The sequence below is a fragment of the Gasterosteus aculeatus genome, chromosome 13 (genome assembly GCF_964276395.1).
Source record: "Gasterosteus aculeatus chromosome 13, fGasAcu3.hap1.1, whole genome shotgun sequence".
In the NCBI taxonomy this organism is placed as follows: Eukaryota; Metazoa; Chordata; class Actinopteri; order Perciformes; family Gasterosteidae; genus Gasterosteus; species Gasterosteus aculeatus.
Genome location: NC_135701.1, coordinates 3,499,725 through 3,517,757, shown reverse-complemented (window position 1 = coordinate 3,517,757; position 18,033 = coordinate 3,499,725). Strand labels below are relative to the sequence as shown.

At 43.9% G+C, this 18,033-nt stretch overlaps 2 protein-coding genes across 4 annotated transcripts; one reads left to right on the top strand and one right to left on the bottom strand.

Moving 5' to 3' along the window:
- The first annotated feature begins 37 nt into the window (after positions 1 to 37).
- LOC120830947 (synaptobrevin homolog YKT6) lies at positions 38 to 12,073 on the top strand. Its single transcript, XM_078087027.1, has 11 exons — positions 38 to 237; positions 620 to 782; positions 1,025 to 1,107; positions 1,531 to 1,631; positions 1,731 to 1,835; positions 2,090 to 2,155; positions 7,147 to 7,248; positions 10,270 to 10,324; positions 10,583 to 10,654; positions 11,113 to 11,197; positions 11,408 to 12,073. The coding sequence occupies exons 2-11, from the start codon at positions 679 to 681 to the stop codon at positions 11,454 to 11,456; spliced, it is 822 nt and encodes a 273-aa protein (XP_077943153.1). The 5' UTR covers positions 38 to 237; positions 620 to 678; the 3' UTR covers positions 11,457 to 12,073.
- osmr (oncostatin M receptor) lies at positions 11,333 to 17,972 on the bottom strand. 3 transcript variants are annotated; one of them, XM_040195049.2, is made up of 16 exons: positions 17,779 to 17,967; positions 17,540 to 17,694; positions 17,241 to 17,394; positions 16,759 to 17,034; positions 16,550 to 16,679; positions 15,871 to 16,153; positions 15,442 to 15,577; positions 15,048 to 15,133; positions 14,726 to 14,945; positions 14,437 to 14,625; positions 14,254 to 14,355; positions 13,792 to 13,947; positions 13,565 to 13,717; positions 13,391 to 13,472; positions 13,056 to 13,128; positions 11,333 to 12,851 (listed from the first exon to the last, which is right to left on the bottom strand). In XM_040195049.2, exons 1-16 carry the CDS (start codon positions 17,864 to 17,866, stop codon positions 12,645 to 12,647), a joined length of 2,490 nt encoding a protein of 829 aa, XP_040050983.2. In that variant the 5' UTR covers positions 17,867 to 17,967; the 3' UTR covers positions 11,333 to 12,644. The 3 variants fall into 3 exon arrangements, 2 of the variants coding, with proteins under 2 accessions (XP_040050983.2, XP_040050982.2); XR_013452021.1 differs by having other exon boundaries at positions 13,565 to 13,683; positions 14,726 to 15,133; positions 17,779 to 17,972; XM_040195048.2 differs by having other exon boundaries at positions 14,726 to 15,133; positions 17,779 to 17,968.
- Between the last annotated feature and the right edge of the window lie 61 nt (positions 17,973 to 18,033).

Genomic DNA, 18,033 nt, shown 5'->3' with positions numbered 1-18,033 from the left:
CTTTAACTATAAGCCCATCGGAACTATGATCGTGCTTGTTTCCAGCGGAGGAAATATCCCGTTGGACTGTATGGGGATCGTGACGTAGTGATTGGTCATCTGCCTGGATTTCGAAAACCACTTAGTTCGCCTTTACTTTGTTGTGATTAGGTCGCCGGCCGTCTTTTATACATGTCCACGAGTTTTAGTGTATGTGGAGGAAGATTTATTCGTTTGTTTTGCCTGCTGACTTGTCTGGTAAGTCGGCTCAGGCCTCTCGGAGACCAGTTAGCATCTGTAGCTAGCTGCCTATACACACTCTATGTTAGCCAGCTCGGCACTTTCGTTTCAGATATGTAGCTGACTTACTATCTAGTGGTAAGTGTCCACTACGTAGACTGTCGTTTTGCCAATTTGTCTTTGCCTGGAGAAAAACGCTCGATTAGTGATGGTTGGTTAGCTCGGTAGCTATTAACAAGTCGGCTACTACTCCCTTCTGAGCTAACGTCAGCACTTATCAGCTGTAACTTCGAGACTTCGAGTTTCTTAAGCCGCTGTTAGCTGAGACGCTAGCTAGCTAGCTGACTGAGCTCAATAAGGCTCTCTGCTCTCATGTGATGCTGCTTGTGCCGTTTTCCAGATTAGATCCCCGAGGCTGCGTGACCGCGTCTGACTGGTCGGAAGTCCCACGGCCGCAGCATGAAGCTCTACAGCCTCAGCGTCCACCATAAAGGAGCCACCAAAGCCAACCTGCTCAAAACGGCCCATGATCTCTCCTCCTTCAGCTTCTTTCAGCGCTCCAGGTGGGTCTGATCGATTAAGCCATTTAGATTGAGTCTATGCCTTTACTTTGTCTTTTTGTTTTTAGCGTGTAGTGCAGTATGCAAACAGTAACACGGTTCCCTGTCTTGTGTCAGTTTGTTTTGGATCTAATTCGTGAATTGATTACAAACCACAACGTTGGTGTTTAGTTCCGAAGGATAATGATGCCTTGCTGTACTGGGATACTGGGAAACTGCTGTGTCATTGTTGTTTTGGTTTGTAGTATTCAGGAGTTCATGACCTTCACCAGTGCCTTGATTGTGGAACGCACATCACAAGGAAGTCGGGCCTCGGTCAAAGAACAAGGTAACAACATGTATCCAACCTGACAACACAATTCAACCAAGAAGGACAAAAAGAGCAAATTTTCCATGCAATGACTGAAATGCGATCGTCATGCATTGTGGCTGTGCTTTGTCTTAGCACCCATTTAAAAATAAATCTCTTATTTGTGCTGTTGTAGATGTCCGTATTCTAACCTGTACCGTAAGAACAGAAAAAAGGAGCAGGTGGTCGGTGGCAGGTTCCCTTTTCGGAACGGAGAGCACCAGCGGACTGACGACTCATTTAATGTTACATGGAATTTGCATGAGGATGAGGAGGCGGGTCCATGTCGCTAAATACCCGACTGAGATCGGCTTGTGCCGTTCTGACAAAGGAACTTGCCACCGACCACTTTTCGCACTCGTCATTACTTGAAAAAACACCGTACATGTTTCTCTTTCTCAGAGTACCTGTGCCATGTGTATGTGAGAAATGACAACCTGAGCGCCGTGGTCATTGCAGATACTGAGTACCCACAAAGAGTCTGCTTCACATTGCTAGACAAAGTACGCACACAAATACTGAAATAAAGATGCATTATTATTATTATTGCATGTTTGCCGTCGACATTGATATTGACATTGTTGTCTTCTTTAATCTTTTAGGTATTAGAGGAGTTCTCCAGGCAAGTGGACAGTATAGACTGGCCTTCTGGTAGTCCTGAAACCATAAACTACAAAGCCTTGGATATTCACCTCGCTAAATACCAGGTCAGTTTATAACACTGTTAGAAGAAAAAAAGGAAAAAGAAACATTATTTAGTGTGAGAAATAAGAAAAACACAATTCCCTTTAGGGCCTTCATAACAAAAGATTCCTGATGTTGTTTCTCGCTGTTTTCTAAATATTATCTTCTATTCTCTGGTGTAAACCAACAGATGGACACATGATGATAAAAAGGTTTTACAATATGCTGCTAAATGATCATCATGCAACTTTAATCTGGCAATTTTTTTTCTACCCAGAATCCCAGAGAAGCAGATGCAATGACCAAAGTACAGGCAGAGCTGGATGAGACGAAGATCATTTTGGTAAGACCCCCAGACCCTCTTTTCAACGAAGAGCGTGACCTGGGTTCTCTCGATCAACATTATGGCTCCACATTAGGGCTGCAACTAACCATTATTGTTGGATATGTTGTTCTTCAAATCTTTATTTCAACATATTATTATTCTTCTATTTCTTCCGTGAACTGCTTCACACTTTCAGCTATTAAAACCATTCAAATATTAAAATATTCAGCTCCTTTCCGGATTTCCAGCTATGACTTTTCAGCTTTCTACCTCTTAAGCTTGAATTTATATAAATCAGTAATCATGAATATTTTAACATGGTTTTCCAATGGAGATCGTTTTTTAAATCCTCTTAAACTTCTTCAACTTTCACATTCTTCAGCTTCGCCAATTTTTCAGCTACAGACTAGGGTTGTCGCCATACCAAAATTATGACTTTGATACTATACCTGCCAAAATATTACGGTACCCAATACTTACGATACCACAAATAGGATAATGGAATATATTTATCTATGATAGTAATAAATCATCTGTAAGGTTCCTTTTTTTATCTGTTATCTGTTTGACTGTCTGTGGGATGAACAATGCTTTATTTACTTGCCTAGTTTGATATTCTCACATTCATATTTCCTTAACTAAAAAGGATTAGGTGAAGATCCACCCTCAGGCTCCACAAGCATGTAGCCTATTGCATCAAGTGTGTATTATTTGGTTCAATTTTGTGTGCATTCTAACCTCATGATCATATAGGCCCACATGAGTGATATTGTAGGTTATTTTGCATGTATATATTTCTGCTGGACTATTCAGGAACTTATTTGGGGTCTTGCTTTGTCTTGTGCTGCTTGATGTTTGACTGTGTTAGGAAAGTTGTTGTCAAGCTAGCCAACACAGCTACAGGGCTGCCAACTCTCACAGTTTCCCCGTGTGACACGTGTGTTTCCATGTTTTCACACGCACTCACGCCACACATCCAATTTATTACGCAAAAAAAAAAAATCTGCGCTGGTTCATCTAAACGGCTCTAACTCGATTCGCTGTACGTAACTTACACCCCCCCCGTCAGCCGTAGCTTCACCCCCAACGTCTCACTCCAAGGTTTAGTGAAAAGTATTCGTATAACATTACAAAGAAGCCGACTCGAGAGCACTTACTACTAGCATCAATATGCAAGCGTTTTATAACAAGCTTGCTAACATTGCTAACGAGATGTCTGCTAGCGGCTAAACTTACTTTATTTATGACAAACTAGCAAGTCAACAATTTTCCAAACAGTCAAACATCAAGCAAGTGCAACACAAGACAAAGCAGACGTCCTTCTTATACCTGGACATAAAAAATGCGTCCGGGTAAAAGAGGACGTCTGGTCACCCGAGCTAAGCTAGGCTAAGGCTAATCGTGTTAGGCTGTATATGGGTGAGCAGTCTGCTACACGAGGGCACGTCTCCCCTGATAACTCGCTTTGCGTGACGGGTGACTTTCATTTGTGAGAGCTGCGCAGTCAATGTGTGCAGGCACGGAGCGGAACAGTGAGTGCGCTCCAATTGCATGCGTTTTTAAAGTACCGGTACTAAAAATATTCAAAACCGTATTGTTTTCAACGTATGGGTACCACGATACCTTTCTAGTACCGGTACACCGTGCAACACTACTACAGACACTATTTCAACTTTCAAATGTTGACACAAGTCTCAACTATTTTATGAAAAAAAAACTGCTTGTCGATATCTATTGTACTTTTTTCATAATCACTGATTATGTTTCACTAGTTTCTCGCTCCGTTTCTGAGTTTTACATGAGTGTGTATTGCGTTTTGTTAGAGGGAGACCTCGAGGGCTAGAGTGTGGGGCAGCGTCAGAATCTGTTTAAAAAAAAATATGGAACTTCTGTCCTTACAGCCAAAGTATACACTTTTGAGGCTTCATTTCTTTGGATTAATGATGGCATGGTTGTGCTGATTGGATTAGTGTGTTCATGGAATCCCAGAGTTCTTTAGTTTTGGCTTCCGGAGTATTAAAGTGACACAACCTCTGCCAAAAGCCCCATAGGCTCCAATACAAATCTGGCGACATATTTCTCAAAAAATCCAGAAGGTACACGTTTTGTAAACTGCGACAGGAGCTGTATTTATTACCGGACAGACATAAAAATCACATCATGCCTTCGGTAGAGTCTTGGGTCTTATGTTATAGTTTTGCGCTAAAGGACACTTGTTTGAGGTATGGATTCTGTGTAACTCGCTGTCCTGTCTCTGCCATTACAGCAGCTTGTTAATGAACACAGGTGCGCCGTTGCCGTGGATACTCACACACGCTGCAATAAGGGTGGGGGGAAAAATAGATTTTTCCATTTCTCTTGATTCTCTAGAACGATTCGGTCTCGATTCAGAAAAGTTAATAATTGGAATTTAAAAAAAAAATGTCCGTCTCGCGCAAGATATTTGCTCGCTCGTGAAGCGTGAACTTCCTCGCTCGCGAGGTTAGTCTCTGCTCGCGCTCGAAGGTGTTTTCTACGCGCTCGCTGTTTTTCTTTTTGACAGTAAGGGGGCGGAGCCAGTCACCATGGTCTCTACACCTGATTGGTTATAAACCTCGTCTTTGGATTGGCTGGAGTGATGCATTCACACAACTATAGAAGCCTATTTCCGCACTAATGTAAGGGGATAAATTATGAGCTAAAACCTTGTCAAAAAACAAACGCCCCCCTTCGGTAATCGTAGTGGAGCGTAGATGACAACCAGCTACAACCATCATTTACCATCATTACCGACACATTAAGAGCAATGCGTCCAGCTCGCAGACCGGTCAGTCAGTCTGAATCTGAATATCTTGCCAACTTTACCGAACTATGGAGGAGCCTGCGCATATCTTACCTCATTATTTCAACTTTCCAAAAAGTCGATCCGTATTGAAAGTTGGCAAGATATTCACAGATTCAGACTTTTTTTTCCCGGTATTTTACAAATACAGACCGGTCTGAGACTAACAGCAGCTTTTTCTTCATTTAAAAAAAAAAAGAATCTGTTTAAGATTTTTTTTACATCTTCCATATTGTGTTGAAATGCAAGCTGCATTGGTTCTTTGCATTGTTGATAGCAAATCATATTTGTGACAGAACAAAGAAGGTAATTCATCTTTTGATTTTCTTTAATTATCAAATAAAGTAGGAAGTGAGTAGCAACCTCTGAGTAGCAAACTCAGATTTGAGAAAATTTAGAAAATCGAGATGCATCGATAATCGTTTTATCAGTTTAGAATCGAATCGTTGACCTCTGAATCGGAATCGAATCGTGGGGTGCCAAGAGATTCCCACCCCTACGCTGCAGTATCTCTGTCTGTGACTCACAGCTGCTCCTATGACCTGATTAGTGGAGTCACATGACGCAGCTATGCTTTCTGTCAACAGACCAATATGATAAAGACGCGAGTGTCTTTATCATGCCTCCACCATGACCTCTCACTGTTAATCACTCTCACTCAGTCAGTCTCTGTCTAATTCTCTTCCCCTCTTCCTCACCACCCCTCCCTTCCTCACCCTCTCACCCTCCCTCCCTCTATCTACACCCCCCACCCCACCAATCCAATAATTTCAAAATAAAAGCCCCATGGAGGGATTTTTTACTGTAATGTTTGTGATGAGGCCTATTAATTAAAAACGTCTTAGTTTGAATAACAAACATTCTGTTTCCCAACCCCCCCTCACCCAATTCCATCATTTCAAAATAAAAGCCTCAATGATTATCTGTACCTTAACCATGAAGCTCAGAATGAAGCAGTTTCGTTGAAATACGTATTGCTCTTTCAAATACTACTACAACCACTACGAATAGTACTACAACTGATACTTCCACTACCATACTACTAGTAGTTCTACTGCTATTAATACTACAACTACTACTAATGTTATTACAAATACTACTATGGCTATTAGTATTCCAGCTGTTTCTACTGCTATTGATACTAAACCGACTTCTACTGCTAGTACTACTAATACCACAATTACAACTATAAATAATACTACTACTTAAATTACTACAAACAATTTAAAACCTCTTTTTATTCATCTCAACTTTTATGTCTGTATTTTTTTACATTTATTTAAGCTCCAGCAACTTCTGTATTTTTTAGAAATTCTATTGAAATTGAGCTTCCCCACTTAATGTATTTTCAGCAGTTCTTTAAAACAATTTCAGCTTTTCTTATGCCTCTATTAATAGCAATGTTTTAATATTCATTTCTGTATTTTTTTGCAATATTTCACATTCATTTCAGCTGTTTTCATTTCTGCTATTTCAGCAAATCTATTGAAATTCCATGCAGCTTCTCCCATATCCGTATTTTCAGCAATTTCAAATTAATTTCAGCTTTTCTAATATCTAATATAATTTCAGCAAATGCATTCAAATTCCCTTCAACTTTCTGTATTTTCAGCTATTTTTAAAAATTAAGTTCAGCTTTCAGCTTTTTGGATTCCAACGCATTTTCAGCAGGAAATGCATTTTCTAGTTTTGATAATCATTCGATTCTTTTTTTTTTTTGATGAATTGGATAAAAACTCAGTGAGAGTTAAAAAAAGTGACACTCACAAACACACCCCCACATTCACTTGAAGCTCATTCATTGAATTATTAACATAGTCCAAGTAAATGTATACACCAGATCTAAATACAGCAAGTGCTATTAGATTCATTTAAAATGGCATCAAAATCTACAAAAAATACAAATATATATTTGTAAACAATAACCGATTTGGGACAAATCACAAAATATATACATGACAACAGATTGAAAAATTAATGGTTCAAAAAAGTCGAGTAAATAAAAAAGTGTCTTTAGTCTTGCTAACTGCTTTACTGCTGCTATTAGCGAGCTAACGCTAGCATGATCAGCTGGATGACGAGTAAACCGCAGAAGAGCTGCTGGAGACTCCTTACGTTCCTCACATCAAACCGGAGACGTCGTATCTCCAGATCCCTTGACAAGTCGTAACTGGTTATGTTTCTACAGCACAACACCATGGAAAGTCTGCTGGAGAGAGGAGAGAAGCTGGATGACCTCGTTTCAAAGTCAGAGGTTCTGGGAACCCAGTCCAAAGCCTTCTACAAGACTGTGAGTGCTGACCGCTGGCCGCATCATCACTGCCCTCAAAGCCTGCTGGCAGTAAAGTATTCTGATGCCTGACTGTTTGTGTGTGTCTGCCTTGTTTCCCTTCCGCAGGCACGGAAACAGAACTCGTGCTGTGAAGTCATGTGATGCAGCTGCCACAGGGACAGGCCTCTCTTCTTCTCTTTATCTTTCTTTCTCTCTCTCTCTCTCTTCTTTCTGCTTTTCCTGCAACTCCCAACATGCACCAGCTCCACGAAAGGAAAGATGCCGCACAGACTGGAAGCGCCACGAAGCCGAGTCTCCTTTGTCCGGATTGGGACTGAAGGAGTGGGGGGGGGGGGGGGGGGGGTGAATACAGAAGAAGTACCATTTGAAATATTTTTTGAACCTCTCAAACGTCCATGTGGTGCTTTAACTGCCAGCTGGAGCCACTATAGCGTGAGGTTGTGTATCAGTGGTGTGTCGTCAGAAGTGCGTCTCTTAAACATTTAATTTTGTTGTCCCTTTACAGTTCTTGAATGAGTATTAACCGCCGGTGTGCTTCTTCTGACAATCTCCGTTGCATTTCACAAGATGCGTCACTCGCTTGGGATCAGATTATGTCAAAGCCCCCCCCCTTTTTTTTTCTTTTTTTTCTGAAGGCATCTTCAGGCCCCTGTGGGCCTGAACGACGAGTTCCAGGGAAACATGACCTAATTACATGACGTCTTAGATATTTTTTTCTTCACTTGTCTCATCGTATTAAATGAAAGCTTAAAACATTCCCACTGTGGGGCGAGTGTGTTCGTAGGTGTGAGGATGTGAAATGTAGTGAGATGTTTCTACATAGACGGAGCCTTATTGCAGCGCAGCCCCCCTGTCACTAGGACGAATGGGCTCGTAAATTAATCTCTTCTATGTAATGCATTGTAGCCATGGTCTTTTTACATTTTTTTTAAATACACTCTGGTTGTCCACATATAACACGTAGGCAGGTGAGCGTCTGCACCTCTAAAATCCGTGAACACAATGATGGGATGTGGGACATCTTCTCCTGAGACGGATTCGCCAAGGACAAACTGAACATGTAGTGCATTTCATGTCCCTCTCTGACTTAAACACACTCCGTGGCAGACTTGATATGTAGAGATGTCTTTCTCAGTTTTAAATGAAGAGATGCCTTCAGTTGTGTGTAGATGTTTCTCTGCAGTACTTCTGTATGATTGGCTGATATACAGCACCAATGTTTAGTGCCTGTGCGTGAGGACCGTTGTGTGTGTGTGTGTGTGTGTGTATGTGATCTGAATCGCTCTTTCTGCTTTTACAGTGAAAAAAATTGTGCAATATGTTTGCAGACTGTCTGTCTTTTAAAAGAGGAGAGAATAACAGGCGAGCCCTCTATTAAAGGACACTAAAATTGACCTTTGTATTTGCTGTTACGACTAATTCCCATGTGAAGCGGGTCAGGGGTTGTTTCTGGGATTCGTTTCTTTTCTTTCCAGTTAAACAAAATTGGTGTGTTAAATCGATCTGCATTAAAAACTGATCTGGATTTGGTCTGTGCAGAAATAAAATAAAGACTTCAGATAATAAACTGTTCTTTCTGGTCTAATAACATTTTTTGTATTCTCTGAACTTTGTTTACTGAACGTTTAATCTAGGTTAGATTAACTTCAACAGATTTGTTTTTGGTCATTACTAGTTAGTCTCATTTCAGCGGCTTTATCCTTGGAAGGATGCAGCTTTTGCGGTGAACGTGGGCTGGATCCTTCGTGGTCCATGAAGGCTGAACCGAGTGGTCTCTAAAAGGGGACAGTCTGACCTTCGCGTGGATTTCCTGCTAGTGTGACCAGCTTATCTTCTGTGCTTAGCAACCTACTGTGCTTATAACTAAAAACGTATAAAAGAGATTGTCATCCTATTTCATTTATATCATCCGGAGCACGATATATTTCGGGCTGAGGGGAACATTTTGCGGTCATTTTAAATTCAATTAAAAGCGGTTAAGCCATGTGCTTAAACAAAAAAGTAATATTGAAATCCTAAGAGTCAACATAAACATCAGCGAAATAAAGGTCAGCAAACATTTATTCATTTGCAGTAATACAAATCTTGTGTGTGTGTGTTTCTTTCAAACATTACAAATTAGATGTTACAAATGACTTCCAAGCTACAGAAGCTGAACGTCGACCCCCCTGCACAAACAAACGTCTATAGTTGTTTTATTTCATTTTTTTTAGAAAGTGGTATCAGGTCCATAACGTCTCCTTGAGCTTACTTTGAAGAAGTGACTCCTCCCCCTTTACACAGGTAGGCCAGACACTGATGTGTCTTTACGTGTTGTAGGAAATGGCAAAGATAAATAGTAACAGGGCTCCATGGATGACCCGAGAGTGTAGCAGACCAGTGTCCCGAGGGGGGAGTGGTTAGAGTTTCGACCCACATGTAAACAAAGATTATTATATATGAATTTGAAATATAAACAATAGATCCTTTTTATACCAAACAAATCTATAACTGAGACGGCTAAATCGAAATACCCTCACGTTGAGTAACAGAAAAATACGTAGGCTTAGCAGGTACACAGCATGGCGCGAGGCTGCTGACTTCTTTAAGAGTAGAGGAAGCTAAAGTCACACCTTCATAAAAGAAGTCCCTGAACGCAGCACGAGAGGCGCGCCTCCGCGCACAGCTGAGGTGAGAAGAAGGCACCAGCCGATGAACTTCAGCTTCCAGTGTGGACGGAAGAAAAACAAGAGCACGACGGGAACATCTCGGAGGTGAGAATCTAACGGGGGGGGGGTCAATGCACCAAGACGGGAGACGCTTTCTGAAAACTGTGTGTGTGTTCAGCGGGACTCGAACTGTTTGTCATCCAGCTGCAGAGGTGATGGGTCTCTGCGGCGGTCTTCTCCGTCTCCTTTTGTTGCCTGAAGCGCTCTGTTTCCACTCAGTCGGGACTTCCGGCAGCTCGTTTCCCAGCAGCCTCTCCGTCTCTCCCTCTCACTTTTTCCCCCCAACACAGCTGTATTTCTGCATTTTCAGATGGTTGAGCCAGATATGACACTGCAGCTGTTACACAGTGTTCACCTGAAGAATGGTGAGTTTGAATATGTGCTATTTTTGTTATTTTACTTTTGTCCAACATACCTTGCAATGAAGTTGCATTTTCTTTATGGTGTTGTACAAGACATTTACACACTCTTTGGACTCCATATAATAGGGTTTATTAAATAGAATGGTTTTACTTCAAGACTTTTGTTATATTCCCATTAATGTTCCAGTTATAAGTATAGGCATAAGTATTGTATTTTTATATCAGCTGTTAACTATTTATGTCGACCCCTCGCCCCTCAAGGCTCAATTGCGGCTGCCACTCGTCCCTCTCTCACAGAGGACTCTTTCATCAGCAGCAGTGGAATCGTCCCTGGTGAGTCCCGCTTTGACACAAACAGGAAGTCCCTGGAGCCTGCAAGAGCGGTTTCAGAGGAAAATCAATCAATCAATTGATTATATAGAGCTGTAACAACTGCCAAACAACTGTCCAGCCGGGTTGCAGGCCTTAAACACACATCCAAACACCTGCATAGCAGTCAGTTCCCCAGAGCCGAACGATGGTTTGAAAGCCTCTCCCAGAGTATCAAAACGTTTACTTTCGTTTTTGTTTGCTACACAGCACAAGTTTGACACGTTTGGCCACACTTTCTCAATTAAATGAATAACCAACCTTTGATTGGTGCTGTTTGATTGATGGGAAAATGAGAAGCACGAATGAGCGTAGTCATAAAACCTGTTTCCTTCACAGGATCATTCTGATGATCATAATTACTACTTGTTCTGCATACGCGTCCTCACAGGGTGCATGTGTTTTTCTTCTTTTCTTTCTAGGTGCAATTGCAGCCACCATGTTCATTGCCCTTTTGCTCGCTCTGTACGCCGTCCTCTGGAAGTGCATGGTGTCACCGCCACTACGGTAATGAGATGCGCCCAAGCTCCAATTAAGTTTGAGTCCACGCGGTGTTGTCGTGTGCTGGCGGCCGTTGGCCTGCCATCTAGCGTCGCATGTCTGGGCTCTGCATCCCAGCTCATCCAAAGAAAGACGCACAACTTTTTTCCCTGCTTCATATTCATTTTATTATTATTTTTTGTACTTCTCATGTGAACATTTGCGTTTCCCGTTCAGGAAACACAGCAAAGTGAGGGTGAGAGTGAAACGGAGGACGTCTGTGTGAAGAAGCTTCTCCACCTAAACTTAATAAGAATAAGATCTGAGAGAAGAATCCGAGAAGTGACACAATAATGCCAGCAAGGGAGATCTTCCTGATGATACAGATATCAAAGCGCTGTTCACTCGAAGCTGCATGCTGATGTGACCTGCTGGTCACCTCCTGCTGCTCTTCTGTGAACTGTGCTTTATCAAGGGAACCTCAAGATGAGGATCTGCTGCGGAACTCTACAAATGTGTTCTGTTGTCTGCATTGAAATCCACATGTAGTGCAATGGAACAAGGAACATATTTCTGTGACCGAGTCACGATTTGTTCAAAGACTCAATGGTTTGTGGTTTGTCTTTTTGAACACGGTGTATTTCTAACTTGCCTTTTTTATATGCAATCATCACTTTTTGGCCGTTCAATAAAACATTGCCCATGTATCCTTCAAACTCATGAAATAGTAAAGTAGTAAAAACTGTAAATATCCATATTCAGTGCAATCTTTAACCTTAATTGGCAACGAAATGGGATAAATGTCACACAGCTGTTATTCTTTGATGGAAAACACCAGTTATTGTCTGTCATTTTATTTCCTGCCATAAACCGGTTCTGTGTGTTTAATAAACTGCACTTACAACGATTGCAGCCTGTTCGTCAATATGTGGGATTATGATCTGCAACACAAAGCACTTAACATATCGGCGAAGCATTAGTTTTATTTTCCTAAAATGTTAACAGCATAGAATATCTGATATTGTCATGAAAGTTACAGTTGGTAAAAATATTCCAATGTTCAGCATCATTATGGGAGCTGAAAGTGGCATCCAGTAGCTGAGATAACATCTCAAACCTCTTTGAAGTAAGTTCCTCTTGTGGTATTCACTTCCACTTTGGACTACTGTCCACATCAACTGCTGTGTTTTCTGCTCCATATACAATTTGTTATGATAAACTGCATTTTAACATGTGGCAACCTTAGAGAAGCTTCCTGTATTTACATTGAAAAGCCTTGTGTCTTAAAAAAAAAATCTATTCAAAGTATTTCAAACATGTCCTCCGTCTCTTTCACTTTGCACCCATCGTAGGCGATGTAGGCATATGAAACCCTGCTGGACTCCTGCAGGCTAACTGGTCCAAACTGGGATGGCATTCCAGTGATCAGAGCTTCTGGAGCCTCACAAAAACCCTCCCGTGTGAGCAGATAAGTCTAATTTGTGACGGATGTGGTTGGCTGGAGGGCCGGCCTATCCCAGAGCAACGTGACCCACTGCGGGCAGTAGCCTGTGTGGAGCGGAACCTGGGACAGCGACCCGGGACGGGGCTCAGCTCCTCCCACAGGAGGCGTGGTGATCAGGACCTCCACATCACAGCTGCTGCACTGCTCCACCTCCTGGGCCTGCAGCCGCTCAGCAGCCTGTGCAGAACATGCCCAAAGCATTATATGTAATGCAGAAATGCAATTTCTGTTTCTTGGATCCAGTACCTTTGCCATGATTAACGTGAGTGAATTTAAGACGATGCACAAGCCTCACAAATTTATGAAAATCCCATATATTTAAAACAACTGATCAAGTTCATTAGCTGTTCTCTGCACTGAGTGGATTCAACTGGTTCATACCTCATGCAGGAAGCTGTCTAACTCGGGGATTTTGATGTTCATACCAGCAGGATAAGCAAATATCTTCTTCAGCCTGGAAGAGAAACACAACGCTGAGAGCGAGAGAGGAGTGCCGAGCTGTGCAACACTAAGTGCAAGACAGTTGCACTTAGCCGGGGAGGGGCTGGGGACGCGCCATCTCCTTGGACTGCCTCATAAAACCCCGACAGCTACCAGCCAGCGGCGACTTATACTTTCAATTGCAAAGTGAGACACCACAAGTCCTGCTTCCTCCAGTCTCAAGACTAGGAAGTTGTATACAGTAGAAAAAGAGACTTAAAAATGAGGTGACATACATTTTTCTTTGAGGCCACGTGAGAACAGCGCAGCCCAGCAGGAACAGGATGGGGGTCAGTATCTTGGCGCACCGAGTAGAATCTACCAGGAAAAAAAAAAGTCTGTAGTCAGGGAATCTAACCCGTGTAATGGTGTTTTAACTCTCTGATTACACTGGATGTTCAGGTGCTCACAGTTGGTTGAGGTCCTGATAGTGACCGTGGTTGGTTCTCCGGGCCCCTGCTTAGTGAGAGCGCTCACTGAGAAAGCGTACTCCTGGTTCTGCTGCAGACCGTCTATGCTCACAGACTTCCTGCAGGGGTCGGCCACGGACACGTTGAAAAGATCTAAATGTAGACGAGAGTGTAAGTACCTCCTTCCTTGTTTTACAAGAAAGGAGGTAAAGATCCACAGTAACTACCTTTGCGCCCAGCAGCCCCTACTTCCTGTGCTGTAACCAGATAACCCGTGATGAATCCCAGGTGGGACGGATCGTCCTCGTTGTAACTCCACTCCAGCGTCACCGATGACGAGGTGCTCTGAATGGGTTCAATCAACCCCGGGGACTTTACAAACTCTGAGGACATTGACAGATGGAATTAAAACAACAGATTTCAATCACAAACCCAACTTCCTCTACTTTTGAAAAGACGCCCGTGTGGTCACGCTGATGTCACGAGCTTCACAATCATCACGCTAAAGGTTTGATTCCATCGCTTCCGTGGTTAACGTCTTTTTTGAACGAAGAGGAAACTGGTGTCAGGCAACAGGTACGGCATATTAATCGCATGTGCTCTCGTCCCTTCGACCTCCTCTCTGCATATCTGACAAACAGGAAAGACGGTGGGGACGTCCTCTGATAAAGACACACTGTGGCACTTACGGAGCTCTTGTGAGTATCCCGTCTGTACCTCCAGAAGTCGGTGTCCTTTTTCTGTACATTCATAGATATTAAATGTATACCTGCAACCTGATTTGAAATGTCCTGAAAAAAAGAAAGACAATTTTCCTTTTTCAAATCTTCAAAAAATGTACAGACCACTTAAAGAAAACAACACCAACTTACTAGGAGATAGGACAAGTGTATTGTTTCCCTCTGGCACCTTCAGCCATTGCACGGCGGTACATGGCAGTGCACGTCCCAGGACGCACCACTCCACGGTGTAGCCACAGGTTGCGCTGTCTGCATCGTGCCAGGACAGGTTGAAACCAGCGTCTGCGTTGCTGCTCAACCGCTTCTTCGCTGGGACGGTTTCTGGACAGAGGAGCACATTTCAGATTGTGCCGCTGCAACCAGAAGAGTTCTAGTGAGGGTAGAACCCGAGACGCTAGGACAGGATGGAGGCTAATCTCACCTCCGTCATCGCTCTGGGGGACAGTGATGTGAGCGGGGACGGCGGAGCCAGTGAGGACAACGGCCTGGACGGTGATGTCATGCTGACCGGCGTCGACGGAGACCTCCGCCCGGGTGTGTCCGCCGCTCTCCACTCGCCACTCGGCTCGGTTCTGGCCCCCCTGTGACCACTGGACCACGTAGCCCTGGATGTGCACCGGGGCTGCTGAGCCTGGAGCATGCTGAGAACAAAAGGGGCGGGGCCACGCTGCTGTGGTGACACGCAGTATATTCCTATTCCTATCATGCGTTAAATGCATCACGTTGGGGGGGAAGAGTCTCACCACAGTCCACAGTAGAGTGACTCGACGAGTGTTCGGGTCAGACAGACGCTTTATTCTCCTCCAGACGTCCAAGGTCACCATGGGATCTGAGGAGATCAGAGACAGTGTTTGGTTCAGGCATCCGTCGCATAAAGATCATTGCAGCCCACTCATACCTACTAAGTAGATTTACATTTGTCATATGTAGGACTTGTATTGTTGGCTCAACCGTTTCTCGTCCGATTAACACATGGAAGGAATTGGAGAAAGAGAAAAATGAATTATGTGTCTCGCGTCTGCTATCATGAATCCATTACGTCATTTAGTGCCTGATTAAGTCCTAACTAGAACATTTTCTGTCTGGTCTGGACTTAAGCTCAATTGAGCTTGAACACATTGCCCTGGTGATACATACAGGTGGTGAAGGACACAGGCGGGGTCCATTCCCCCCAGAACGTCCCGCTGGAAGAGCAGCGGACCCTCATGGAGTAGCAGCTGTTTGGAAGCAGATGATCCAGTCTGACTCGGCAGAGACTGCTTTTGCAACTCCACTGTTACAAACAGAGACGGTAGACATTTTGAGAAATCAACATACAAGCTATCCAAATTGACGCTTGCATTTGAAACATAAGTGTGGAAATGAGAATGAGCGACTCTTTGTGTGATGAGGCTTGGAGCAACTGGTCCATATACTGTGTATTTAAACACATTTCAATTTGAGGAAATTGGGGAAAAAAAACATAAATTGTCTAGTGAACCAACACACAACGATGTCACAACGATGTCACAGCGATGTCACAACGATGTCACAACGATGCTTTTAGATGAAGCGGATTAAACTCACCAGAGTAATGCTGCCTGGGTCGGTGGTGACCTGACAGAAGAAGTCCAGTCGGGTGAAATTCCCCGTTATGGCCCAGGAGACATTGGCCTGAGACACCCCAGGGCTCACCATGACCACCTCAACCACGGGATTGAGGTGGTCAGATATGTTGAAGCTGTAGCTCTCCGTCTCCTCTCCCAGCTGGTTCTTCACCACCACAGTGATGTTGTAGTGTTCCCGCTGCGGGGAGGCTGCGAAAGTACAAGACGACCACGCACAGCTGATGGGTCCCCGGGCCCAGTTTCTGTTTTCACAAAGAAGTAGGGGGGTTGGAAATATGTCACAGTTAGCGTAGCTTACATCACACAACGTAAGCAGCATGATATGCATTTAGTAAATGAGGGTCCGTCTAGAGACCACAAAGCAGAGAATGCTTTCTAACGGTCTTCATAGTAATACAAATGACTCTTGAAAGTGAAATATGACATGACGGAGAACATAAAAGCTCACTATGAACTTTGCTTTTTCTACTGTATACAACGGCCGCAACCACAATGCATTGACTATTTCTCCTCATAGCAGAGTAACATTGAGATGTGTCGCTCAAGTTGGGCACCAAAATATAAGTTTGAACATGTGATTTGATCAAAGATGAGGGAAAAACAAATGAGCTAAATAGAATGTTAATGTGTGCACTCACTCTATGTGGAGAGTGTGCGTTTGCTTGCTGCGATCGTATAGGTCTCGTTGTCGGCCTGAATCCCAGCTGCAAACCACATGAACCAGGTCTGAGGTGGTGCATCGGAGGTTTCTAGGCCTCTGGGGAGGAACTGCGGTGCACACGCACACACACGTAAAAATGTAAAAACATCTTTGGTAAAATAAAAAAGATGAATTACACATACTTACAGCTCACGTAGTTGAAGGTGTGACCGATCTGACCTCTTGCACCGCTGCAGGAGACTGAATGGCGTTTGATGAAGGTCGTCGGGATTCTCAAGTTATCCACAGTTATGGCCTTGACTCGACTGGCCCCGAAGCTGAGGAGAGGGTACTCCCGGTTATTGAAGGTCATCTTGGTAACATTGACTCCTCTCTGGGGAACGCAGCAGAACACGACGCTGGTGTTCTCCCTCAGCACCCTCTGGGAGGGGAACATCTGGGCCTTATCCTGGGCCCGGGCTCCTGCAGGTCACAGAACAGGCTCGAGAATATCTAGTCAACCCCCAATGGATGATGAGTAGAATGTGCAATAACATTGTGTATGCAACAGTTGAGAAACACTGATGGAGGATAGGATTGGTGGAAGGGAAGTGAAAGCTCCTGATCACTGTCACAGTATTGGCAATATCTGGTTCTGCTCGCCTGCACCGAGGCCAGAGTCGCCTCACCGTAGTTGGTCACCCAGTCGCTCCAAGAACCCGGGACGGACCGGTTGTAGAACTGTCGCACCCTGGCCAAGTGATCCACGCACTCCAGAGGGATGTCGGAGGTCCACGTCCACGTGTAAGCATCAGACTCCACAGGTGGTAAACTGAGATTTCTCTGGAATAACAACACAAACAAAAACAAGCATGAATTGCACAGCCAATGCTGTTGAAAGTAGGACAATGACACAAAAACGGCCACTGTGTAGAGCCTTTAAACAGCACCAAAACCCAGATCACAAATCCTTCAGCAGGCGGCTCACATTGTAAACGACAGTATGGCTTCCAGCGCGGAGGATCTGGATCTCGTACACGTTGCCCACTAAGTCGCTGTGGTTCACCCGCCAGCTCAGCAAGAGGCTCCGCCGGGAGCTGTCAGCCGGCAGAGGACCGATGCGCGCCCCTAGAGGCTGCAGAACTGGCACACACAAGGCACGTAGAGATGCAGGGCCCATTTGAAGGGAGTTGTACACTTCAGAAATGTTGCACTAAATAAACTCACCTAAGTTCGAGCAGCTTCCCTTGTGATCCATAAAACAGATTAGATGCGACCATAGCAGGTAAATAAAGGGTGTTGTGAAACTCTGCATCCTTTTTAGTGCATAAGAAGGCAAAACCAGAGCGACAGCCGCTGCACATGTGCACAAACTGAAAGCCCCACGAGTCTGAGGCTATGGGCAGCCTGCTACACGTAACGGAGGGCGTTGCACAAAAGGAAGATCGTAAATGTCAAACTGATGCTGCTTTAACAGCACGG

Bases quoted from the DNA above. Each gene is read 5' to 3' on its own strand.
- LOC120830947 (XM_078087027.1), top strand. From the start codon at position 679: ATGAAGCTCTACAGCCTCAGCGTCCACCATAAAGGAGCCACCAAAGCC. The intron at 1,632-1,730 runs GTACGCACACAA...TTAATCTTTTAG, and splicing joins GCTTCACATTGCTAGACAAA to GTATTAGAGGAGTTCTCCAG. The intron at 7,249-10,269 runs GTGAGTGCTGAC...CTGCATTTTCAG, and splicing joins CCAAAGCCTTCTACAAGACT to ATGGTTGAGCCAGATATGAC.
- osmr (XM_040195048.2), bottom strand. From the start codon at position 17,866: ATGCAGAGTTTCACAACACCCTTTATTTACCTGCTATGGTCGCATCTA. The intron at 15,134-15,441 runs GTATGTATCACC...TGATCTCCTCAG, and splicing joins GCCTGTGTCCTTCACCACCT to ATCCCATGGTGACCTTGGAC. The intron at 14,626-14,725 runs GTGAGATTAGCC...TCCTCTGTCCAG, and splicing joins CCCCCAGAGCGATGACGGAG to AAACCGTCCCAGCGAAGAAG.